The sequence below is a fragment of the Eubalaena glacialis genome, chromosome 19 (genome assembly GCF_028564815.1).
Source record: "Eubalaena glacialis isolate mEubGla1 chromosome 19, mEubGla1.1.hap2.+ XY, whole genome shotgun sequence".
Classification (NCBI taxonomy): Eukaryota; Metazoa; Chordata; class Mammalia; order Artiodactyla; family Balaenidae; genus Eubalaena; species Eubalaena glacialis.
This window is the reverse complement of record NC_083734.1, coordinates 5770179-5796492: the sequence shown is the minus strand read 5'-3', so window position 1 is coordinate 5796492 and position 26314 is coordinate 5770179. Positions and strand designations below refer to the sequence as shown.

At 44.5% G+C, this 26314-nt stretch overlaps 1 protein-coding gene across 3 annotated transcripts in view; it reads left to right on the top strand.

The window, feature by feature from the left end:
- The window catches only part of ARHGAP44 (Rho GTPase activating protein 44), a 144527-nt gene that overhangs the window by 91699 nt on the left and 26514 nt on the right, over nt 1-26314 (top strand). For all 3 annotated transcript variants that reach the window (XM_061174635.1, XM_061174636.1, XM_061174637.1), the window contains 6 exons: nt 6551-6668; nt 16709-16777; nt 19022-19103; nt 19551-19678; nt 24860-24971; nt 25372-25453. In XM_061174635.1, coding sequence (XP_061030618.1) covers nt 6551-6668; nt 16709-16777; nt 19022-19103; nt 19551-19678; nt 24860-24971; nt 25372-25453 — 591 coding nt within the window. The remainder of the gene's footprint in view (nt 1-6550; nt 6669-16708; nt 16778-19021; nt 19104-19550; nt 19679-24859; nt 24972-25371; nt 25454-26314) is intronic.

The following is a 26314-nucleotide window of genomic DNA, read 5'->3' as shown; positions in this document are numbered from 1 at the left end:
TGAGGGGTAGGGTTTTGTGTGTGAGCGTTTTCATTCATCGAGTGTTTCTTATACCCACCGTGTGTCAGGCGCTGGAGGTCCTGGGACCATGCTCTCATGGAGGCTACCGCCTGGTTTGGGAGTTAGATCTAGGCAAGAGAACACACACGTGAGGCTGTTTCAGAAGCCATAAGTCCTATCAAGAAGAGAGCACAGTGTAATTTTGGCAGGAGATGTGGAGAAGCGGGCTGCAGCATTAGATAGGGTGAATGAGAGAAGGCTTTTCTAAGGAGATGACACTTGATCTCATAAGAAGGTGGCAACCATGCAAAGATCTGGTGCAGAACTGCCCATGACAGCAGGAACAGCAGATGCAAAGGTCCTGCGACGGGAATGAGGTTGACGTATTCAGGACACAGAATGAAGACCAGCATGGCAGGGGTGGAAGGGACAAAGTGGGGAGTGGTAGGGGCAGAAATCAGAGAGGCAGGTAGCGTGATGTGTCGTCCTGTTTACCATGAGAGGAGGATTTCTGATTCTGGGGACCCGGTCTCCTTTTCCTGCGGTCGATGGTGTGACTGTCTGTTCTGCAGCCATTCTGTAACCCTGAGACCATTATGGGAGAAGTGCAGCTCCGACAGTGCTACTCTTCCCCTGCTCCCGCCTCCCAGAATCTACCGGAAAGTTCCCGTTCCAGCAGGGGTGTGCCGTGGCCCTGCAGTGGCTTTGACTGTGGCCGTCATAAGTCATGGTTGTGTGTAAACGCCTTATTTCTTACAGTGGCATGTGTGCGTACGTGTGCACGTTGAAGCAGTGCAGACTCGTGAATAATAATACGGAAGGAACCTTTTGGTTCCACCTTCGGTCCTTTGTAGGTCAAGTTTAAGAACCTCCGCATCTTTTTTTTTTTTTTTTTAATTTTACACTTTATTTATTTATTTATTTATTTATTTGGCTGTGTTGGGTCTTCGTTTCTGTGCAAGGGCTTTCTCTAGTTGCGGCGAGTGGGGGCCACTCTTCATCGCGGTGCACGGGCCTCTCACTGTCGCGGCCTCTCTTGTTGTGGAGCACAGGCTCCAGACGCGCAGGCTCAGTAGTTGTGGCTCACGGGCCTAGTTGCTCCACGGCATGTGGGATCTTCCCAGACCAGGGCTCGAACCCGTGTCCCCTGCATTGGCAGGCAGATTCTCAACCACTGCACCACCAGGGAAGCCCTCCGCATCTTATTTTAATTTTCTTGAGAAAAAGAAACAAAAACAAAGACAAAACTGGAAATACTTTGGCTGCGAGCTATAGGATAACGAGTCCCAAACCAGGAGTGAATGATGAGGTCCAAGATCCAGGTTGCCTGTTCTCTAGACCTGCGACCTTGGTCAAGTCACTGAACCTTCCAGAATAGTAGTCTCCTCACCTGTGCACAGACAGTAGCAGCATTTGCAGTATTTGTGGGCTGACCTGGGAGGTTGTTTGGAGTGTCAGATGAGATCCTGTTTGTCACAGTACTTCCCAAGAGCTTTCCAAAAGGAAGCTGCTACTATAACTAGTTGAGGCACCAGAATTCTGCATTTGGATCAACAGAAAGTATAGCACAGTCCCCCAAGACCAGAAATAAATCAGGCTAGATTAGCAGAGAAACAGAGTTTCTTTCTTCTTCTTCTTTTTTTATCGCAGTATAGTTGATTTACAATGTTTTGGGTGTACAGCAAAGTAATTCAATTATACATTTATATCTATCTATCTATCAATTTTTTTCAGATTCTTTTCCATTATAGTTTATTACAAGATACTGAACATAGTTCCCTGTGCTCTACAGTAGGTCCATGTTGTTTATCCACCGTATATATCGTAGTGTGTATCCGTCAGCATTTCTTTAATTCACTTAGTGTTTCCCAAACTTCAGTCCACCTGAATGATGTTTGACATCTGTGCCAACACACCTTGTGAAATGTCGATACATTTTTTCAAAATGAGTCTAGTTAGAAGAGAAATCTTAACAGCACTACCATAAAGTGAAAGGCAGTGCCCTTAGCTACAAGTACCAGGTAAATGTACAAGTGGACAGGTTGAAAGCAGTACCCGTGCTGTTAAATTTTAGGTCCTGTTGCCTGTGGAAGGCTGTGATCCTGAAGCTTGTCTCCAGTTGCTGAAAAGGGAAGAGGAGGAGGAATTAGAAAGTTGTTGAAGTTACTCTGACCCAGATCTGAGGCCCTCCCCCTAGGGCCCTTGGAGGAACAGAGAGAAGGTTGCATCAGGCATAATGGTGTGGTATGACTTCCTACAGTGTCCGTGCACCACGTAAAATGCGTCCTGTAGCCCCAGTGTTCAAGTCCCACATCCCAAAGTCACATAAGGTGATGGCGGGTATGCTGCTTGTCCCACCGTCCGGGTGATGGTGGACACCAGGCTCCTGGATTTGCAGAGTCATTTCCTTCTGTGAGGACCTGGGTTTTAGCTCTGAGATCTCTTCTCTGCTTCTCTAAGGAACACCTGCATTCCCAGCCCAGAGCTTCTGCTCAGAGGGCTGGATGTTAGCGTCAAAGCTTGTCATTGCCTTGTCCACTTACACATTTTCATTCAGCCCCCTTAGGGGAGAGAGAGTTTCTCCCTGGTGACAGCCGTGGTCAACCTAGTTTTGTCTTATGTTTTTAATGCTGACACCAAGTGGTGTGTAGATTCTGAAACCACAGAGAAGTGTCATCAGGGACCTCTCTTCCATGATTTAACAAACTTCTTCACGTCTTCAGCACATCCTCTCTTGTGTATTGGGATTTGGTAAGGAAATAATCTACTACCCCCTCCAAATTTTTATGCTTCTAACCTTTAACTTAGACCCTTGACAACTTTGGTTGTTTCTGAAGCCAACTCACCCCAACTTCTTGCCTTTTCCTCTAACCCTCCCCCTGAGTCAGCATGAGCACTGTTTCCCAAGATGGAACAGTGGGCGTAAGACCAGATACTGTGCTACTGAAATGCAAACATCACCAGCTACTCTTGGAGGAGCAGTTGGGTTCTCACTGCCCCCACCTCTGCCCCACCCCACTTCCCCCATTTGGCCAGTCTGCATACATTAGGATCTATTCCTTGTAGCATCCTCCTTCTGAGCCGGGACCTCAAAGAGTGGAGGATGCCAAAGGCAGAGGAGCGAAGAAGACTGGGCAGATGAAACAATAAATGTCCCACAAAAGCAACTTTCCTGTTTCCTTCCAAAACTTCTTCCGGACTTCCTGTCACCCTGAACTGATCTTGAGTTTGCCTTCTATACCCTTCTCCTGGTCTCTGAAACATCTTACCCTTATTTCTGGCCTTTTTCTTTCCATTAGCCTTTCCTTAAAGCTTGTATTCTGTCTTCATCATCCCCAAATCATAGACTGATGGCATCTTTCCCAGAGAATGATGGAGTCACCTCAGCTACCTTAGTGGGAAGAAATGAACTTTCTTCTCTTCAAACTTCAAAGTTCAAACTCTTCTTGGACAAGAAGCCTTATTTCTTCTCTTAATAGAGCAGAACAGTTGTTGAGTTTACTTATAGAGCCTCTGAATGAGAAGATCATCCTTCCTCGAAATTCATGATTTTTAAAAATATTTTAATTTTGTTGGAGTATACTTGATTTACAATGTTGTGTTAGTTTCAGGTGTACAGCAAAGTGATTCAGTTATACATACACATATATTCATTGTTTTTTAGATTCTTTTTTCATATAGGTTATCACAGAATGAGTAGAGTTCCCTGTGCTCTACAATAGGTCCTTGTTGGTTATCTCTCTTATATACAGTAGTGTGTGTATGTTCATCCCAAACTCCTGATTTATCCCTCCCCACCATGTTTCCCCTTTGATAACCATAAATTTGTTTTTGATACCTGTAAGTCTGTTTCCTTTTTGTAAATAAGTTCATTTTTATCTTTTTTAAAAATTAGATTCCACATATGAGTGATATCACATGATATTTGTCTTTCTCTGTCTGACTTACTTCACTTAGTAGGATAATCTCTAGGTCCATCCATGTTGCTGCAAATGACATTATTTCATTCTTTTTTATGGCTGAGTAATATTCCACTGTATATATGTACCACATCTGCTTTATCCATTCCTCTGTCGATGGACATTTAGGTTGCTTCCATGTCTTGGCTATTGTAAATAGTGCTGCAATGAACACTGGGGTGCATGTGTCCTTTCAGATTATGGTTCTCTCTAGATATATGCCCAGGAGTGGGATTGCTGGATCATATGGTAGCTCTATTTTAAGTTTTTTAAGGAACCCCCATACTGTTCTCCATAGTGGTTATACCAATTTACATTCCCACCAATAGCGTACAAGGGTTCCCTTGTCTCCACACCCTCTCCAGCGTTTATTGTTTGTCGAAATTCATGATTAGTGGCACTTTTCCCAATTAGTTGCTACCTATACAAATGTTTCCAAGTTTCCCTTGATATTTTGCTATTCAGTCTCCACAAAGGGACCATTTGGGGGGCATTTTATCACTATTTTATAATATCAAAGTAGATTACTTATCCATTACAAGTAAAATTCCTTATAAATGGAGGGGAAAGGTGTATGTTTTTAAACTACCAGGACAGAATTGGGGGTGGGGGGGGAAATAAAGGGGAATAGGGAAGAAAAGAAAGAGATAACTTTGGAGAATGTCTTCAATTTAATATACATATATTAAGTGTAATTTGGATTTTTTTAAAAAAAACAAATCTAATCCAGATCTATAAAACCCTAAAAATCAGCCTAGTGTTTGTGGCCACTTTGTTTATTTTTTACACTTATATATTGGTTAGTTTTTTTTTCCTTCAGGTAGCATGAATGGGATGGGGGTTGTAGCTCCATAATCTACCATAATCAACCATGGAAGTGTATTCATTATCTGAGATCTAAATTACAGGCATGACATTTCATATTTTATTTGACTAAGCCTGGGAGGTATTAATTAAATATTTCTGTAGGGCAAACCATTATAAGAAAGAATTGCGCAGGAATTTTTACTAATCCTTATCTGTTAGCTTAGATTTTTTTTTTTAACATTTTGGAATAGAATATATCCTTTCTAATTCGCCTTGAATTCTTATCTTGGATGAGGAATCTTTCTCAGGACACATGTGTCCATCTCTGGAGCTTCAAGCCAGCTTGATGTCCTAAAGCCTTTTAAAGTAATTTTCACATGGGTGCGCTTTTTAAGTGGCAGAGAATCCTTCATTTTGCTACTTTTTGCTAATAGCAAAGAGAACTAATGTCCCCTTTTTTGGTATTATAATGCCCCACTCTCTAATTTTTTCCTGCACATAACACAAGAGGAAAGAAGAATTGTACAGAGAAGACACTTAGTGATTCAATTCTTGATTCTCAAAATGCGGGTAACATTGCACTTTTTGCCTGTACATTGGATGGACAGTCCAAGAGCCAGATGGAGCCCGCAGGCCTCTTGGGTTTGGTCCGTACACTGTTGGCCTGCGTGGTTTTAGAGGATGCTGTTTAATCTGTTGTCACGTTTCATCTGATGAGTTCACTTGACAGTTCGCAGCTTGTCAGTTGAAACATCCAGCAACCTGTGGGCCACACCCGCCCTGCCTGGGCCCCATCAGCCCTGATCACCCTCCAGTGAACCCCCACCACGTCCCCGTCCCCTCCCTGTTCCTCCTGACTTCCCAAGACTGCAGCCAGGCATTGGCAGCCTTTGTCATCCTGATTACGCGATTGTTTTTCTTAGAGCTGAGAAACAGCTTTATATCTCATGTCCCTGTCACAAGTAGGAAATAAAGGATTGGGTGGATGAGATTTTAAGATAATGACCCATTTGACTTATTTTTCCTACTTGCTGGGCCCTATAGGCTGTTGAGTTTACAGCCTCAGGGGGAGAGGCCCGCTGCTGTTCCCTGCTATAGCTACTAGCATCTTAGCATAATTAGAACCTTCTTTCAGGGCCTGCTTTTGGTAATTCCTTGATAATGACTTAGCAACCAGAAATATTTGTGCTTCCGCATTAAAGCTTCCCAAGGGGCTCCCTCAGAAGGCCAGTATTCTTTGCAGAGAGATAAATGTTTAAGAAAATATAAATGAGGTGTCGAAATGTTGATCAGAGGTTGCTTAGTGCTTACCAGTGGAGACTTTTGCTTTCACATTTGTTTTAATCTTACCCACTTGTCCTCTCACTTAGCACCCATGATTGGCTTCAGCCAAGTAGGTGAATGTTTCAAAACTCACAGCCCGAAGGAAAGGCAGGAAGCTAATAGGAATGGCATGGACCGTGCTTCAGAGGAAACAGTGGTGAAGTCATTTGGCCTGAGTGTTCAGAAGACAGGAGGGAGGATGATGGCAAATTGGGGAATCCTTGCTCTGTCTGAAGTGGCCGCTATCCTCAGCCTCCTTCAGTCCTGCCACTTGGACATTGGAGCCCCCTTTCTCCTGGTCTGGTACTGGGTACCTTTTCATTATCTCTCCTTTGGAATGAGGCTGTGTCGTTCCCTGGGTGATACTCATAACCAGTTATTTCTCTGCTTCCCACAGTGTCCCCAGGGCTTTCTCTACCTGTCTCACACCTCTCTCCTCTTTGTCTCCTCTTTCCCATCAGGTGGCAGCAGACTTCCAAGTCTTCGGGTTTGTCCAGCAGCTTACAGCCTGCAGGTGCCAAAGCGGATGCCCTCAGGGAGGAGATGGAGGAGGCTGCCAACAGAGTGGAGATTTGCAGGGTACCCAGCTCTTTGCTCCTCTCCACTGAGAAAGATGGGGAAGCCCTAAGGGAGTCCCTTTTTGTTGGCTGGAGGTCTATGAAAACCCTAATAGTGAGCCTCTGGTTGAATCAGTGTCCCCAAGCTTGCCTGCTGACACCTCCAAAGAGTCCTGCATGAGCCCTAAGAGTTGGGGCTTTCATGGTGACCTGGATGCGGGGGGACAGCAGTGGGTGATCACTGCTATTCCTGCGTGGTAGGCAAAGAGGAAATGGCCTCGGTTTCTCCACGAAGATTTTGTAAGTCATCTGAGCCCCACATCATAGATTCTAGGCCACCCAGAACAGTTGAGAGTTTAGACAATAGATGAGCCTTGACTCCCTGTTGATATTACATTATTTTCTTGTTTGCCTTTTACTGTTTGCTGAGTCACTTTATCAATCCTTTGCTTTGCGGGAGACATACATGTATCTATGAAGTTGAAATGCTAGACAAGGAGATACTTGCAGCAAAGAAAACCTTCCACTTGTCAGGAGAGGAGGACCTCATTCTACAAAGTGTGCCTCTGCCCTCGGGAGTGATAGGTGCCCCTCATCACCCATCACCCTTGTTCAAATGTTTCTCATCTACTTTCCCCACAAACGTTTTATGGGGCTTTCTTAGCGATACACCATTCTTGATGCTCTGTGTATATGTACATCTGTATACGTGCAGATATGCCAGTTTTGGTTTGGATCTAAGGAACAAAAATACCACATTTCTGGAATTATGCTGGTATCTGTTGTCTTCCTAATGTACAGTTTTACAGGAGAGCGGCCACTTTGCATGCATACATCTTTGTTCTTTGTGGCTTTATCGAGTCTTACCTTGTCCATCAGCTTCTGCTTTTATGACCACCCTGTACAGGTGATTCTGACCTTGCATTCAGGTGACATTCAGAGTCAGATAGAATTTCTCTCTGGAGTTAGAAACATCAAAAATATCTCGAAAGGATTTGTTATCTCTCAGCCTCCAGTTCTATGGAGCCAAGCAAAGTTAGACCAATACTTCAGACCCAAGACTCATTGTGAGTAAAGCTGGTTTGTCATTTGAATTCCTGTGTCTATGACAAAGATCTAGCTGGTGCTATTCGTGAAGAATCACTCTTCTCTCATGTTGATTTCCCTTTTACTCTGTGTCTTCTCTACCCATTTACCATGGGTTCATGTCCTTCAGTTAAATCTTGTTTCTTACAAAATTCCTTCTTCACTAGACACAGCAGGGTGATGTTAAGAGGGGCTTCTGGGGAGTTCCCTGGTAGCCTAGTGGTTAGGATTCCAAGCTTTCACTGCCGTGGCCTGGGTTCAATCCCTGGTTGGGGAACTGGGATCCCACAAGCCTCACGGAGTGGCCAGAAATGAAAAAAAAAAAAAAAGTGGTGAGGGGAGCTGCTGAATACAAATATCCAAACGCATCAGAGTAAACGTTTAATAGCTTCACTCAGTCTTGGGTAGCTTCTTACATAGGCTGTTTTTACCAAAAAATATATTAAAATTCCTTCTCAGAGATTACAAAAGTATTGCATGTTCACCAAAACCAGTGGAAAAAATTTGAAAATATATTAAGAAAACACCAATAATTCTTTCCCTTCCTACCCAGCAACCAACCAACCAACCAACCAACCCCTCCGTTTGCAAAGGAGGTGACCAGTTTGCCTTTCTCAACAATATTTATTAAGATTTGTTGTGAACAATGTGCTCTGTGACGTGCCAAGTGGCCATAAAAGTTATACGGATAAGGAAGTAACTGTTAGGACCTGTTACATAGCCTCCCACCCTTTTTTCTTTTTTATAATCATACAAATATGCCCTCATATATAGCATTTTTCTAGGTACTTGTTTTGTGTTTGTGTGTATGTGTGTGTTTATAAAACAATCATGTTGTTTCTATTGGTCTATCACTTTTCTCAATTAACAATACATCCTGGGGGCCTCCCTGGTGGCGCAGTGGTTGAGAATCTGCCTGCTAATGCAGGGGACACGGGTTCGAGCCCTGGTCTGGGAGGATCCCACATGCCGCAGAGCAGCTGGGCCCGTGAGCCACAATTACTGAGCCTGCGCGTCTGGAGCCTGTGCTCCGCGACAAGAGAGGCCGCGATAGTGAGAGGCCCGCGCACCGCGATGAAGAGTGGCCTCCGCTTGCCACAACTAGAGAAAGCCCTCACACAGAAACGAAGACCCAACACAGCCATAAATAAATAAATAAATTAATTAAAAAAAAAAAAAAAAGCAATGACGTCACATTAAAAAAAAAAAAATACATCCTGGACGTTTCTCCAGGTTAGTAGCTGTAGATCCAACTTAAGTCTTCTTAATAATGTGCACAATATTCCTTAGTAGGGAGGTATCTACCATGATATATTTAGCTATTTTTCCTGGTGATAGATATTCAAACTAATGTGTTTTGTTTCTTTGTTTTTTGCCATCAACAAAAATGATATAATCAACATCGTTTTATGTATATTCTTATACACTGGTAACTTTTTCCCCCTATATGATAGATCCCCAAAAGTGATATTTTTAGGTAGAAGACTATGTATACTTGTTAAGTTTTAATAGATATTGACAGTTTACTTCTCTCTTTTTTTTTTTTTTTAAATTTATTTTATTTATTTTTGGCTGCACTGGGTCTTCGTTGCTGCGCGCAGGCTTTCTCTAGTGGCGGCGAGCGGGGGCTACTCTTTGTTGCAGTGTGCAGGCTTCTCATTGCGGTGGCTTCTCTTGTTGCAGAGCACGGGCTCTAGGCGTGCGGGCTTCGGTAGTTGTGCCTCGTGGGCTCTAGAGCGCCGGCTCAGTAGTTGTGGTGCACGGACTTAGTTGCTCCGCAGCATGTGGGATCTTCCAGGACCAGGGCTCGAACCCGTGTCGCCTGCATTGGCAGGCGGATTCTTAACCACTGCGCCACCAGGGAAGCTCCGGTTTACCTCTCTTAAAAGGAAACTGCAATTTATATTCCCACCACTAATATACAAAATTGGACATTTCACTTTATCTTTCTCTGTAATGTATGTTTTTCCTGTTTTCAGTTTTTGCCTGTCCAGTGAGGGGAAAAAAGCTATCCCTATGTTATTGTAATTTTAATTTCCCAGGATGTTGGTGGTCCTAAGTATATCTTTGTGTGTTTATTGGACATTCTTCCTATATTTCTAAACATTCTTAGTTTGTCAATTGTCTATTTGTATTGGCAATTGGACTAGTATTTCTATTGTGTTTAATAGCAATTTGTGTAAGTTCTCTGTATAATTAGAGATATTAAACTTTCTTCTATCTGCTGTGCTGCAGATACTTTTTCCAGTCTGCCGTTGTCTTTTGATTTTTGTTTATATTGATGTCTGCCATTAAGAACTTGATCATATACCTGTATTTCCTTTGTATGGGAGAAGACCTCAGGTGGTCCATCAGGCACCTTCCACCTTAAGGTTAAGAAATTTTTCTTCTTTAATTTTGTTTTAATGTCTTTAATGCATCTTATACACCTATTTTGTGCATGTTAATATACCTGAAATTTATTTATTTTTAAAAAATTTTATTTATTTATTTATTTATTTATTTTTGGCTGTGTTGGGTCTTCGTTTCTGTGCGAGGGCTTTCTCCAGTTGGGGCAAGCGGGGGCCACTCCTCATCGCGGTGCGCGGGCCTCTCACTATGGCGGCCTCTCCTGTTGTGGAGCATAGGCTCCAGATGCGCAGGCTCAGTAATTGTGGCTCACGGGCCCAGCCGCTCCGCGGCATGTGGGATCCTCCCAGACCAGGGCTCAAAACCGTGTCCCCCGCATCAGCAGGCAGACTCTCAACCACTGCGCCACCAGGGAAGCCCTGAAATTTATTTTTGTATGTGGTGTGCAGGAGAGATTTGGGTTTTTTCCCCCCATATGAAGAGGTAATTCATTTATTAGATAAGCCACCTCCCCCTGAAGTGAAATCCTATCATCTGATTCCTCAAATTTATTTCTGGGCTCTGTATTCCATTCATCTGCTTGTCTGTTCCTGGGATAATACTGTGCAATGTCTCTTCTAATGACTTCATAACAATTATAATATTCAGTAAAATAACTCCCACTCTCTTTCATAGCTATCTTGGCTGGTCTGTGGCCTCTGTTTCATTGTATGAACTGTAGAATGATCATATCCAGTGGATAAAACCATGCATTGTGCTCTCGGCAGCTTTATTTGTGTGCTGAGCAGATCCCCTTGAGAGCAGGCACTGAGGTTTTCTTTAAAGTTCTCTTCTGACTACTCTTTTATTTCTACTTCATTGGCTGCCAGCTGTTCTAAACATCCACCGTGGTCCTCCTCCCTTCCCTTTCTGGGTTGCCCTAATTAGGTCATTTCCCCTTCTATCTTCATGGTTTTGTATTCTCTCAGCTGGATCTCCCACACTGTGGCAGCCCAGCAAAAGGAAAGTTTGTGGGCTGAAGGTGAGCAAGGTGGCAGTCTGGTTTCCCTGTGTTTAGGCACAGCGAGGCCCAAGCAGAGCTCCCCAGATCTTTGGACCCAGAGAGCTTTCTTTTTTTTTTTTTTTAAATTTTTATTGGAGTGTAGTTGCTTTACAGTGTTGTGTTAGTTTCTACTGTACAGCAAAGCGAATCAGCTATACATATACATAGATACGTATAGCATTTTTGGATTTCCTTCCCATTTAGGTCACTGCGGAGTATTGAGTAGAGTTCCCTGTGCCTTACAGTAGGTTTTCATTAGTTATCTATTTTATACATAGTATCAATAGTGTATATATGTCAATCCCCATCTCCCAGTTCATCCCACTCTCCCCTCCCCCTTGGTATCAGAACTCTTGTTCTCTACGTCTGTGTCTCTGTTTCTGCTTTGCAAATAAGATCATCTATATCATTTTTTTTTAGATTCCACATATATGTGTTAATATACGATATTTGTCTTTAGACCCAGAGAACTTTAGATCAGGAAAACCAAGTCAAGGTGGGTTCCATAAGACGGAACCTGCTGGTACCTGGGGCAGGTGGGCGGGTGCAGCGTTTCTTTTTTATTCCTTCTTAGAATTTCCATGTCTCTACTTACACGATCCATCTGCTGTTGTGTGCTGCCTACTTTTTCCATTAAAGCCCTTAGCATGTTAATCATATTTTAAAAAATTCCTAGCCTGATAACTCCAACATTCTTGACACATCTGACTCTGGTTCTGGTGCTTGTTCAGTTTCTCCAAACTGTGTTTTTGCCTTTTAGTATGCCTTGCAAGTTTTATCGAAAGGTGGACACAATGTGTACTGGGTAAAGGGAACTGAGGTACGTAGGCCTTTAGTGATGTAGTAGTCAGGTGTGGGAGCCGGGGAAGCATTCTGTAGCCCTGTGATTAGGATGAACAGGGAGATGGGGTTGAACCGGGTTCAATCCCTGGTTGAGGAACTAAGATCCCACAAGCCGCACGGCGCGGCCAAAAAAAAAAAAAAGTTTCTCCTAAGGGTAGGTCTTGTTAAGAGTAGAATGCTCTAGTACATTTCAAAATGGTACCTTTCCTCTTCCCCTTGGCAAAAGCCAAAGAGGGTTTTTCTCTGATGTTCACTGTGAGAACTTAACTCAGCAAAAGTGTGAGGTCTCCCCCATTCCCTGGAGTTTTTAATTCTCAGACTTGCCCACCCTGAGCCTCCTGTGGTTTGTCAATTACAGTTCAGGGTTTCCTGAAACTACGGAGGTTTCTGCCCCCGGATTTCTTTTCCAGTAAGTTGTGATTCTCGTATTCACCTGTCTGTCTCTCTTTGGGGGCAGTGGTTTGCCCTGTACCCTCACTTCTCTGATGGATCTAAAAAGAGTTGTTGATTTTTTAGTTTTTTGCAGCTCTTTACGTTTGTTAGGACTGAGCTCCTACGTGCCAAATAGGAAACCAGAAGTCAACAGTAAAAATCAAGGTTTCACTTTTTACCAAGAAAAAGTACTTAAGAGACCAGTATTTATAAATATCTTGGGGATTTTTTTTAACAACAGAAATATCTAAAATCCTACCATAACATTTTGTAATATAGGGTAATTATAAAATATTACTAAGGAAATCAAAGAAGGCTTTATAAAACTGAGAGGTGTTTTTAGATGAGAAGAGTTAATACTATACAAATTGAATTTCCCAAAATTATTTTGATTACAACTGTAGTATTTTTGATTGTGGTAAATTGCAATAAATATTTCAAAGGGTAGTAAAAGGTTTCTAAAGTTATGGTGGGAGAATTATTGGAGCTTTGAATTATTATCTCCTAAAATGTATTATAGAATTACATAGTTAAAATAGGTACTATTTAAGAAATAAATACATCAGTGGAAAAAAAAAAAAAAAGAAAGGCCTCCCAGCCAGAAGAAAATCCAAAATCCAAGTATATGAGAAATTTCATCTGTGAGATTTCTAATCCATAGGGACAATCTATTCATGAATAATTCTCAGACATTTGGTTAGTTCTTTGAAAAAAGAAATCTGTATCTGATACAAGTACCAAAATAAATTCCCAATTTATTAAAGATTTAAATGTCATATTCTCTACTGAATATATATATATATGGATATTTGTATTGTTGGTTGAGAAGCACCAAGCAGATTACCAAAGGAGGAAGTTGTAAAGAGAAAAATTTCATAGATACTACTATTTACAGAAGCCCTAAAAAAATGCAGTACCAAAAAAAAAAAGTTACAGTTTCAAACAGGAAATTGGGGAAGATATTAGCAGTATTTGATAAAACTGATGGTCTCATCAATCTAAAAAACTCTTAGAAATCTTATAAATGAGAAATAGATGAAGACTCTCATAGGAAAATAGGTACTCAGGGTCACAAGGAATTGACAATGGATGACACAAATAGGTAATAAAGGTAGAAGAAAGTTAAGCTCTTGATCAAAAAATACAAATTAAAAACACATTATTTAAATTTCCTCTCTAAATTTGATTGTGATTAAACAGAATTAAATGGTTATTATAGAAAACAAACAGAACTCATGGATTACTCCTTGTAGTATAAATGGTGATCTTTCTGCTCTTTCAGCAGTATAATGCATAAGATCTAATTTCCCAACTCATAATTATCTTTCTAATATTTTTAAAGTTAACTCTAAGGAATTATACAATCAGAATTAATTTTAACTGCAGAATTTATCCAAAGAAATAATCAAGAGATGGGTGGAAAACTGTATAAACAGATGCTTTTTCAAGTGTTGTTATAATCGTGATAAATTAGAAACACAGTAACCAGCAACAGAAACAGAGTCCATTCATACAGTAAATGTCATGGCCAATAGAAAGCATGTTTCTCTGGGGGCGGTAATGAGCTACCAAGCAGTCTGATCCCATTTTTTGTAAACCAGGCAATCATATGACTGATTAAAATAAGTACAAAATGAGCAAATGTCAGTATTTATAGTGGTTATCTCTGCACGGTTATCTCTGTGTGGTGGGATTACAGGTGAATTTGTTTTCTTCGCGTTTTTTTGAGTATGGATCCGTTGCAAAAGCAGAAAACAAATGATTTTTTAAATACATAAAATTCTGGTGATTATTAATGGAAGGTTTTTCCCCCTTTATAAAGAAAATTCACTAATGATTTAGATTAATGGGAATTTATTTTTAAAAATATTATTCTCTTGATATTTATGAATAAAATAAATTTAATTAATAACATTTATTAATAATTATAAATAATTTAGATTAATATTTATTTATTTTTATTTTTTGGCCGTGCTGCGCAGCATGTGGAATCTCAGTTCCCCAACCAGGGATCGAACCCGGGCCCCCTGCATTGGAAGGCAGAGTCTTAACCATTGGACCGCCAGGGAAGTCCCAATATTTATTTTATTTATTTAGATGAATAGAAATTTGATTTCGAGTTTCCACTTTTATTTCTCACTTGTGTGGCTTACTTGGAGTCTATATTGTTAACTTCCTAAGACGGTAATGTGATTGTACCTTTAGAAAATCCTGTCGTGCTCCTGAGGGCACACACAGTTGGCCCGACTTTTCTAAGATCATCTGCTGAGTCGTTGAAGGTGATTTGATATGGCATTTAGTCCCTTCCGAGGCTCCCTTCCTTTCCTCTGTCTGCCGAGCCATTTTTATCACTCCACCCTTTGTTTTTCCCTGACTTGAAATATCTCCCTTAGGCCTGTCAGGCTGGCGATGGATGTTTCCAGACCAAGGCTGCTGGGGGGATGGCAGACAAGGTTGAGTTCCAACAAAACCACTTTCTCTTGCACCTTTGACAGGTTAGGCATTCATGGTAGGGATGCTCTGGTGGAAGGGAGCTGAGGCGGGTGGTCCTAGAGCCCCTTTTATTCTTTGGGAAAGTTACCTTGAACTCTTGGTAGCTACTCATCTGAAATCGGGATCTTGGTTCTATTGTCTTGTGTACAAGAATGCTTTAAGGATGTTTGCCTGTCAAGGATACTGGAAAAGGAAGCGGATTACTCCTCCCGTCCCCGTGCTCACTGAGAACAGCTTAATCGGCAGCTGGAGAGGCTGCTGAGGTTATTGCGGTCGGTGCAGAGTGCTCTTCCCGAATCATGTAGTTGCCTGCTTTAATTCCTTCGGCATCTGGGTCAGCTTTCCTGTGCTGTTTTTTTTTTTTTCTTCCTTTTTACTGAGATATAGTTGACATACAATATCATGTTCATTTCAGGTGTGCTACATGATGATTTGACATTTGCATGCATTATGAAATGATCACCACGATAAGTCTAGTAACAATCTGTCCCCATACAAAGTTATGGCAATATTATTGACCATCTTCCTTGTGCTGTATATTACATCCCATGGCTTATTTATTATGTAACTGGAAGTTTACACCTCTTAATCCCCCTCACCTATTTTTCCCACCCCCCAACCCCTTCCCTTCTGGCAACTACTGTTTGTCCTCTATGAGTCTGTTTTCGTTTCGTTTTGTTTTTTAGATTCCACCTATGAGATCATGCAGTATTTGTCTTTCTCTGTCTGACTTATTTCACTTAGCATAATGCCCTCTAGGTCTGTTCATTGTTACAAATGGCGAGATTTCATTCTTTTTTTATGGCTGGGTAGTATTCCGTTGTATATACACCACATCTTCTTTATCCATTGGTCTATCAGTGGACACTTAGGTTGCTTCTATATCTTGGCAATTGGAAATAGTGCTGCTATAAGCATTGGGGTGATATTTTCATGTTACTTCAACTTGAACATTACAGACTCTTTTCTCCTTAACTAAGCATCTGTTCTGAAGATCTATCTCAAGGCTACCAAATAGGGAGGGATGTCAGAGATCACGTGACTTGCACACACAAGTTTAGAGATGTGACATGCTCAAAGATACGGTTATTGACAAAGTCTACATCCGCTCAAGATGCACTTTTATCGCACCTTGCAGGGAGTGTTTCTGTGAAACAGACAACTGTCCTCCTTGGAGGGAACACTTTCCAGAACCAGACACAGCATTCAGCCATTGTTCTCGGTCCCATGGGAAGCTCAGTGGTGGAGGACTGTTCACACTATGAGATTTGTGTGTGATGTTGGATGAGTCCAGGTTTTGCCAAGTTTGGAATCAGCAGTCCTTCCCCTGCCCACCTGTCTTACCGAGCTTCCCACGACTTGGTGTGTTTCTGTTTCTTTCCCATATGCTGGTGATCAACCAATCAGAATTGAGAATGAAGGAGAGCAAGGCAGGTAGCATCATCAAAGGGAAGAAACGGCAAGACGAGGAAAGCAGAAGCACAGTTTGTACCTGGCGGGGCTGCCTCAGACGGTGGTGCCTGCCACAGAGATGTAGGGAAGTAATTTGCACATCACTCCCCCATACCAGCTTTCCTAACTCTCAATGTAGCCCACGTGTTAAATAAACGCCCTGGGAAAACACTGGCATAGGTGTTCTTTTCCCGCTTATTCATCCTCTAGAGCTGTGGTTGGGAAACGTGGGAATGTCCACGGGCAAAGTTTGTAATCTGCCAAGTATTATGAAAAATGAGATCAACTACGGTTAAGGCTCTTTCTTCTGTGATGCTTAGACTCCTGCGTGACCCACTCTCTATCTTGTGTTTTACCCCCTACAGGACCAGCTGTCGGCTGACATGTACAGTTTTGTGGCCAAAGAAATTGACTATGCAAACTACTTTCAAACGGTAAGGGTCCAGAAAGGTGAGGCTGCTTGAAGTCTGTTTACAGGCATCACGGTGCGGACAGGGAGGAACGCTGGCCTCGAGCTGAGGGCCCCTAGATCGAGCACGTCCTGAGAATGGATGGGGCTTTGACTGTTCTACCTGTGAATAAATCCTGCCTTCTAGTTCTCCTTGTATGGATTTCTCCAAAAACCCAAGAATAAAATTCAACTTCATCCATGAAGATGACTGCAACTCAGTGATCTATGGCAGTGGTTCTCAACCAGGGGTGAGGTGATTCTGTCTCCTCTTCCAGCAGAGGTTTGGCCATGTCTGGAGACATTTTTGGCTGTCACCATTGAGGGGAGGTGTTACAGGCATCCAGGAGGTGGAGGTCAAGTTTGTTGCTAAATATCCTGCAATGCACAGGACGACTCTCACAACAGAGGATAATCCAGCCCCAAAATGTCAGCAGAGCCAAGGTTGAGAAACCTGAATCTATCATCAGTAAGGAACTTGGGAAGAAGAAGAAGAAGAAGAAGAAGAAGAAGAAGAAGAAGATAACCCCACCTGGCACGTATTTGTTTTTTAATCTAGATTTTTGCCCGAGACGGTGGCAAGTAGGTAAACGAGGATTGATGAGGCCTGTTTGCCTGTCTTTCATCTATGAGAGCAGATTTAGAGAGTAGAGAAACAGGATCTGAGTCATCCATACTTGAATGATCGGGCCCAAATAATTAGGACCCTGGCTATTTACCAGGGAAAATACAAAGCAACTGGGAAAAAAAAACTTCAGAGCAAAAAATACAAATGAAAAATCCAGTTAAGCTCACCTACTTTTAAAGTTGGGAATGAAACTCAAATCTCAAAGCATCTCTTTATGGTCAAGGAAGTAACAGAAGAGGAAGGAAGGTAAAGGGGAAAAAGAGAAGGAGGAATTCTGAGAAGTTTAAATGTGTTGATAAGCATGGGGCGGAGCTGTGGGCGGTCAGCACTCTCCCTGTACGGGCATCAGTGGCCGAGAAGGCCAGAGTTTCTTGAGCTGATAGGCATTTCTTCCAACTTGGAAAGTTTATTTTAAAATAGTGGGATTGGGCTTCCCTGGTGGCACAGTGGTTAAGACTCGCCTGCTAATGCAGGGGACACAGGTTCGAGCCCTGGTCCGGGAAGATCCCACATGCCTTGGAGCGACTAAGCCCTTGAGCTGCAACTACTGAGCCTGTGCTCTAGAGCCCGCGAGCCACGACTACTGAGCTCGTGAGCCACAACTACTGAGCCCGCGTGCCACAACTACTGAAGCCCATGTGCCTAGAGCCTGTGCTCCGCAACAAGAGAAGCCACCGCAATGAGAAGCCTGCACTCGCCGCAACTAGAGAAAGCCCGCACACAGTAATTTTCAAGTATGTTCCATCAGTTTTATTTGTGAAGATAATATTTCATTTTAGAGTTTCTAAAACGAATGACATTGTTGACCTTCCAGGCGTTATTAGCTTACCTGATTGCCATTTGGGTACCATTTATTGCAACATTCTGATTTTTTTAAAATTCCCTTTTCGTCTTCCTTGGGGATAACAGTAGCTACTCTTCACACCAGACTTCTCAGCAGAGTGACTCCCACCTTTTCCCTCACACATGCGCGATTTTTTTTGGAGGAGGAGGAGGTAGAGATTCAGAAAATAAATGAAGTGACTATTGTTCACAGGTTTTCCTCTGCTCTTATCACCATTTCAGCAGCTTTTTTAGTAGTGAGATGGGCAAAGTAGAACATCTTGAAGGACTTTGTTCTTTGGCCTGCATCACGATAACCAAAGCAATTTTACCTCCCAAGATACTTGAAGAGGATTGTGGAGCAAGCACATGTTTTCCGACCAGTTATGTCTTGAACTGTTTTGGCAGAAATCAAGATATATAGAGGCTCATGGCATTTAGCGCCATCTCATAGGCACACGGATTTCTGAATGTGTTCTCCATTTATAGACTTTCATTGTTGCACCTCTTCGGTGCCTTTTGCCGGGAGAACTGGGGGCAGGGTGCTCGCTAGGTGGGGCGACGGTGAGGGCAGGCTCAGCTCTGGGGTGTCCTGTCTTCCTCCCCGATTCCCCTGCTTTCCAGACTTCCATGTGTGGTCACTCCCCTGCCACAGAGGCTAAGGAGACACATGCCATCATCGCGGGTGGATGGGGGAGAGAGCAGGGCACCCCAGTGGCACGGCAGCCTGTGCCCCCCACCCTTCAGCAAAGGGTAATGCTTGCTCTTGTGTTTCCTCAGCTCATAGAAGCGCAGGCCGAGTACCACAGGAAGTCACTGACGCTCCTGCAGGCAGTGTTGCCTCAGATAAAAGCACAGCAGGGTGAGTGCAGACCTTGCCTGGGCCGGGGAGGCTGGGGAGCCTGCTTCCCAGAGAAGCCTGGTGCCCTGTGCTTGGCTCACCTGCTGCCCCCCGAGCAGGGCCACGTTTAGATGAGCCCCAGGACCTCCCCCAGCAGGTGCCTTGCCCCAGCGGCAGTGAAGCCAAGCACACTCACACACACTGCCCCACGGGGATGAGTCGGGTGTGCATGGGCATGCGTGGAGGTGCGTGGGAAGCCCACCAGCTCTGCTCACATGGGCTGGCCGTCCATTCCACCCCCCCGCACCATCATCCCCCAAAACCACAAGAATGGAGACTCAGCTGGGCTCCGTGTCTTTGGTAGACTTAGGAGAATCCGTGTGAGCAGAGGAAGGGAAGATGCCCACGTGGGTGACCCCCACTGACCCCTTCCACTGACCCCTCTCTTGCTCCGCTCCCCCCCCACAGAGGCCTGGGTGGAGAAACCTTCCTTCGGGAAGCCCCTGGAGGAGCACCTCCTGATCAGCGGCCGGGAGATTGCCTTCCCCATCGAGGCGTGTGTGACGATGCTGCTGGAGTGTGGGATGCAGGAGGAGGTGGGTCTGGGCACAGCCGAGCTCTGCCTTGAGCAGGTCTCCTCGTCGGCGAAATGGAGCCTCTGGGGTCTCCTTCTCTGTTACCATCCTCACCCAGCCCCACAAACCCAAACCCGTGAAGACGCGGTACAGCTGCCCCCCCTCAAACTGGTCCTGCTTTCTCCCATGAGCCTTTGCTCTCCGGAGACAGTGGAGGATTGCGGGACGTGATACTGCTGGCCCTGAGGATCTTACAGCCCTGCTCTGGCCCTTCTTTCTGCATTTTTAACATGATTGGGACATTCTCCTCCCCCTCCTCCCTCCCCTCCCCCTCCTCCCCCTCCTTCCCCCTCTGATCCTCCGCCTCCTCTTTCTCTAATTGAAAAAATAGACCTTTTAACATTTTTGATCATAACCTTTTTATAGAGATCCTGAAAATATGATTGATACAGACATTAGAAAGCATTTCATATGAGCCACATGTAAAGAGACATTGGTGACTTTTGTTTTTCTTGTTGTGTAAATGTTTTCCTGGGAGATATACCTCATCTTTGGCTTCTTATACAGGCAACTTAAAAATCATTACTCCATCTTCATTTGATCTGATCAGCCAATCAATATTTATTTAGGGCATTTATTACTGAGCAAAGTATAAAAGAGTGAGATGGAGGCTTATGAACTTATGAGGGGAAAGGAGTCTAGCATCTGCCACATAAACCTGATTCATTCAAAACAGTCCATAAGCACTCTAAGTATCACTAGGTCCAGGGGGGGCAGGGGGGGGCAGGGGGAGGGGTGGGGGGGGCAGAGAGGGAGGGGGCAGAAACAGGGGAAGCTGATGAACGCTGAAACTGTATGTCTGCTACCCCCTATAAGCCAGGCGTGTTTTAGATTCAGCTATTCGGAACGGATAGGAATAAATGGGTTTTTTGACCCCATTTTAAGTGCCAGGCATTTTCATGTATATTACCAATGAAAAGATGGTAAGGTCTTTTCAGCCCCTGAGGGATGGTTTCATGGAGGGAGGTGAACTTGGCCTATTCTTTCCCCATCATTTGTTTTTAATTATGGAAAAACTGAAAGACAGAAGAGAAGATACTGCACCTCATCACCTGGCTTATGGTCAGTCAGGTCCATCTCTACCTTCACCTTCCGCCCCAGCCCCTGCCTGGACGTTTTGAAGCCTATCCCAGACATTCTGTCATTGCATCTGCAGGACTTCAGTGTGTGTGTCTCTGAAAGATAAGGAATGTTTCTAAATGTAACTGTACAACATTATTCTATAAAAAAGTGAAAAGAATTTATTGCTGCCTTCACATGCCTACTTAGTGTGAACAGGGTCTGGAAGATCAGGTCCTCCGACTTCTCCCGTGTTGTCTCCTGACTCTCCCACCTCTTTCTGGACCTTTCCGCCTCTCACCAGGCCTCACTCTCACTTGCGTTGTCCGCCCCGCCCCCCAGCTTTGCTTCAGCTCTTCTCCTTTAATAACAAGTAGGCTCAGGTTGCCCCAAGTCTAGAAAAATCTCTTCTCTCAATCCAACCACAGCCTCATATTCCTTCCCTTGCACTTTGGTTTTGTGTTTTATGCTACCCAATTTCTTTTTTTAAATTTTTTATTTTATGTATTTTTTATTGAAGTATCATTGATTTATAAATCAACACATTGTGTTAGTTTCAAGTGTACAGCAAAGTGATTCAGTTATACATATATATTTTTCATATTCTTTTCCATTATGATTTATTGCAGGATATTGAATATAGTCCCCTGTGCTATACGGTAGACCTTGTTGTTTATCTCTTTTATGTATTGTAGTTTGTATCTGCTAATCCCAAACTCCTAATTTATCCCCCCCTCCACCCCCGTTCTCCTTTGGTAACCATAACTTTGTTTCCTAAGTCTGTGAGTCGGTTTCTGTTTTGTAAATAAGTTCATTTGTATCATTTTTTTAGATTCCACATATAAGTGATATCCTATGATATTTGTCTTTCTCTGTCTGACTTACTTCACTTAGAATGATAATCTCTAGGTCCATCCATGTTGCTGCGAATGGCATTATTTCATTTTTTTTATGGCTGAGTAGTATTCCATTGTATATGTAGACCACATCTTCATTATCCATTCATCTGTTGATGGACACTTAGGTTGCTTCCATGTCTTGGCTGTTGTGAATAGTGCTGCTATGAACATAGGGGGTCATGTATCTTTGTTAGAGTTTTCTCTGGATATATGCCCAGGACTGGGATTGCTGGATCATATGGCAACTCTATTTTGAGTTTTTTAAGGGACCTCCACCCTGTTCTCCGTAGTGGCTTGTGCTACTCAGTTTCTTAAAGTAGCTCTCATCATCTGTTGCTCCTGCATCCTCACCACCATTCACTCACTCACTCCTCTTCTTTTTTTGGTCTCTTCTGCCCCCACCACTGGGCTGAAGCTGCCCTCAGTGGTCCCCAGGGTTCCCCACTGCTACTTCCCATGACTTAGTCCAGCCGCCTTGGCCATCACTGCCTGTGAAGTTGCTAACATAGTCGTCCTTGAAACCAGCTCTTCCCTGGACTCCTGGGTGCCCCCCGCCCCTGCTGGCAGCATCAGGACAGCATCGGGGGGAATCTGTTCGACAGCACCGCCCGGCCCCACCCTCCACTTGCTCTGATCTTTGCTGCAGTGCCATCACCCTCTCTGAGAGCTTCGCCCGACCTTAGTGAGGACTCAGGGTTCTCGTCCTCCTGTGGGCTCCACTCCTGAGTTTTCTGCCACGTCTTCAACATTTCCATGCAGATTTTCCTCTCACGCCCCGAAAACTGGGCTCACAAGCTATTTTAACAACCCTCCCACTCCTGCACCCCCGGTGTTTGTCACTGCATGAAGCAGCCGTCTCAGTGACACGGTCAGAAATCTAAAAGCTTCTCTTTGAAAACTCTGCCCCCTTCGCTTTGACTCCGTCCGTCACCGGGTGTGGTTGCTCCCCCCCCAGGGCCGAGGCGTGGCCTGACGAGGGTCTCGCCCGCTCCTTCAGCGCACGTGCAGCCTGCTTTTGGGCGGTAGCAGCCTTACGTATGCACTGGTCCAAACGTGCTCATGAGGCTTCCTCACAGGGGGCCATAGAGCTTCGGACATCGATTTATCTGACATACTGTATCCTGAGAAGGGGGCTAGCAGTCTTAGCAGGCAGAAAACTCAGTGTTCCAGATGAGGAATGTTTTCTTCTGAAGGAACTTGGAAATCTGAGTGGCCATAAACAGTTAAAGGAGCAAGGGGGACCCTGCCAGTGTCTCAGTGTCTGGGTTGCATCATACAATTCAAGGAGCTGAGCAGGTGAAACAAACCAACGGGTCTTCAACCCGCGTCTACATTCCCCGTGACTTGGGGGCTCCCCTCCATCTCTGACCTGCTTGCGTCTCCCCATCCACACGCCCCTGGCTTCCTTCTCCCTTTATACGGCAGTAGCTCACTTTTGCAGTGGTTCACGTGGAAGAGGTGACAATGACGCAAAAGTAACTTTAAGAATAAAACACGAAGGGGCTGCAGGAGGCAGAGGCGTTGCTCCCTAGTAAACCACCTCCAGTGTGCCCATCCCCTGAGGGCATGGCCTTGATGAGTTCCTCAAGGTGTAGCCCTGTGCCTCCTGAGATACGCAGACACAGAGACATACACACACAAAGACACACACACACAAAGACAGACACAAAGACATGGACACACAGACACACAAAGACAGACACAAAGACATGGACACACAGACACACAAAGACACACACACAGAGACACACACACACACAAAGACACACAAACAGACACACAAAGACACAGACACACACACAAAGACACAGACACACACAAAGACACAGACACAAAGACACGGACACACACAGAGACACAGGTGCACACACACACTGTAGACCTTTGTGCATGCATCCACCTCCTAGACCTCCAACTCTGACCAGGTCTCAGTCAAAGTTTTCTCCAAAATATATCCTTTTTTTTAAATTGAAGTATAGTTGCTGTACAATATTATATAAGTTACATGTATACAATATAGTGATTCACAATTTTTAAAGGTTATACTCCATTTATAGTCTCTATAAAATATGGACTGTATGCCCTGTGTTGTATAGTATATCCTTGTAGCTTATCTTATACCTAATAGTTTGTACCTCTCAATCCTCTACCCCTATATTGCCCCGCCCCATTGGTAACTACTAGTTTGTTCTCTGTATGTGTGAGTCTGCTTCTTTTTTGTTATCTTCACTAGTTTGTTGTATTTTTTAGATCCCACATATAAGTGATATCATACAGTATTTGTCTTTCTCTGTCTGACTTATTTCACTTAGCATAATACCCTCCAAGTCCATCTATGTTGCTGCAAATGACACAGTTTCATTCCTTTTTACAGCTGAGTAATATTCCATTGTATATATACACCACATCTTCTTTATCTGTTCATCTGTTGATGGACACTTAGTTTGCTTCCCTATCTTGACAACTGTAAATAACGCTGCTGTAGACTTGGGGGTGCATGTATCTTTTCAAATTAGTGTTTTTGTTTTTCCAAAATATATCTTAAATACACAAGAACAGGAAGTCGAAGTGCCCAGGGTTCATTTATCCAACAAATACGTGCTGAACCAGAACGCTGGGTCACCCCGTACTAGGCGCTGGGGACACAGCTGTGGGCGAGGCTTGGGCCCTGCTGCTCCAATATTGATAAACGGTGATGGGAAGCATGCACCTAGGAGATCATGGAGGAACGGGGTGGGTAGACTGCCTGTCAGGTTTTTAAAATTTATTTATTTATTTATTTATTTATTTATCAGTTGGCTGCGTTTGGTCTTTGTTGCTATGCGCGGGCTTTCTCTACTTGCGTTGAGCGGGGGCTACTCTTTGTTGTGGTGTGTGGGCTTCTCATTGCGGTGGCTTCTCTTGTGGAGCACGGGCTCTAGGCACGTGGGCTTCAGTAGTTGTGGCTCACGGGCTGAGTAGTTGTGGCTCGCGGGCTCTAGAGCGCAGGCTCAGTAGTTGTGGCACACGGGCTTAGTTGCTCCGCGGCATGTGGGATCTTCCCGGTCCAGGGCTCGAATCCGTGTCCCCTGCATTGGCAGGCGGATTCCTAACCGCTGGGCCACCAGGGAAATCCCTGCCTGTCCGTTTTGCTTTTGTGCCTTGGAGGTTCAGGCTGTCCTGTGACCCTCTGTCCTGTCGGCAGGGCCTCTTCCGAGTAGCCCCATCTGCCTCCAAGCTAAAGAAGCTCAAGGCTGCCCTGGACTGCTGCGTGGTGGATGTGCAGGAGTGCTCAGCAGATCCCCACGCCATTGCAGGTGGGCCTCGCGACTGGAGGGGCTCCGGGGGAAGGGGTGGGCGTGGAGGGTGTGCGGCCACGTGTCGGGGCCACTTGAGCCACGGGCTTCCCAGCATGCTCCAGGCATGTCCACTCAGGACCCCGCTTGAGCCCTGGTGGCTGTGGCCCTTGAAGGGAGGCCTTCCCATCCCCCACCTGCCAGGGGAAGGGGCGAGGGTGGGAAACATGAGGGGGGAGGCCAGTGTGATCACCAGCCCAGGGCCCACGGCCGCGCCAGAGCCTCGGATCCGGTCACGCGGCAGCCACTGTGTGACCTTGTCACATGGGTCGGGGACATGGCCCCCATGGTGACGCTGGCTGGTAGTATGTGTCTCTGCCGTGTCCCAGTGGCTCACGGACCGTATGGTGTTCATGTCCAGGAGCTTTGAAATCTTACCTCCGGGAGCTGCCAGAACCTCTGATGACTTTTGAGCTCTATGATGAGTGGATTCAGGCTTCCAAGTGAGTACAGCACGTTTCGGGGTGTCTTCTGGGTTGTGGTTTTTTTGGAAGTCTGTATTGAAATTGTGAAAGCATGCCACCTGGGATCCAGCGAATCCCTTTCTTGGTATGTGTCACGGGGAAAGGCTTGTACGTGTGCCCAGAGAGGTGTGTACCAGGGTGTTGATCGCACGGTCACCTTGAATAGCAGAAGGGGATGACTGAATAAAATACGGTATAGCTACACTCTCACATGCCCGGCAGCACTTCGAAAAATGGGTAGAGCTATTCCTGCTCACGTGTAAAGATACGAAGATTTAATTTTGAGTGAACTAAAGTTAACAAGGACCCACAGGATAGTCTGTTGTCTTAAAAAGAAGAAATACAAAAAACACCCAACACACTCAAAACAATACAATTTTAGGAGTGCCTCTATAAATGTGTAACTGTATAAGAGAAGGTTCTGGAAAGGCTCACACTGGCGGGTGGGGGTGATTCCTTCTGGAGAAAAGAGCAGGACAAGGGAGTGGTGACAGGGGTCTTTACCCTCCTCTGTAATAGGTAAAAAATATTAACAACAACTAACGAATAACTAACATCAAAATACAATGTCCGGGCAGTGGACACCATCCCACTTTCCTGAAGGTGAGCCTGGAGGGGGGCCTCAGCAGGGAGGTGGCAGGAACGAGGCCCAGACCCTGGTCGTGCATCGGGAAGGTGGGGGTATGGAGATCGGGTGGCTGGTGCCCAGCAGGTGACGCCCCAGCCATGTCACCTGTGTAGGTCCGAAGCGTGGGATTCCTGGCTTCCTTCCGCACTTGATTCGTGATTAGGATTGTATTATGTATTTTCTTTGGCCCTAAGTAAGAGCTGATTTTGCTA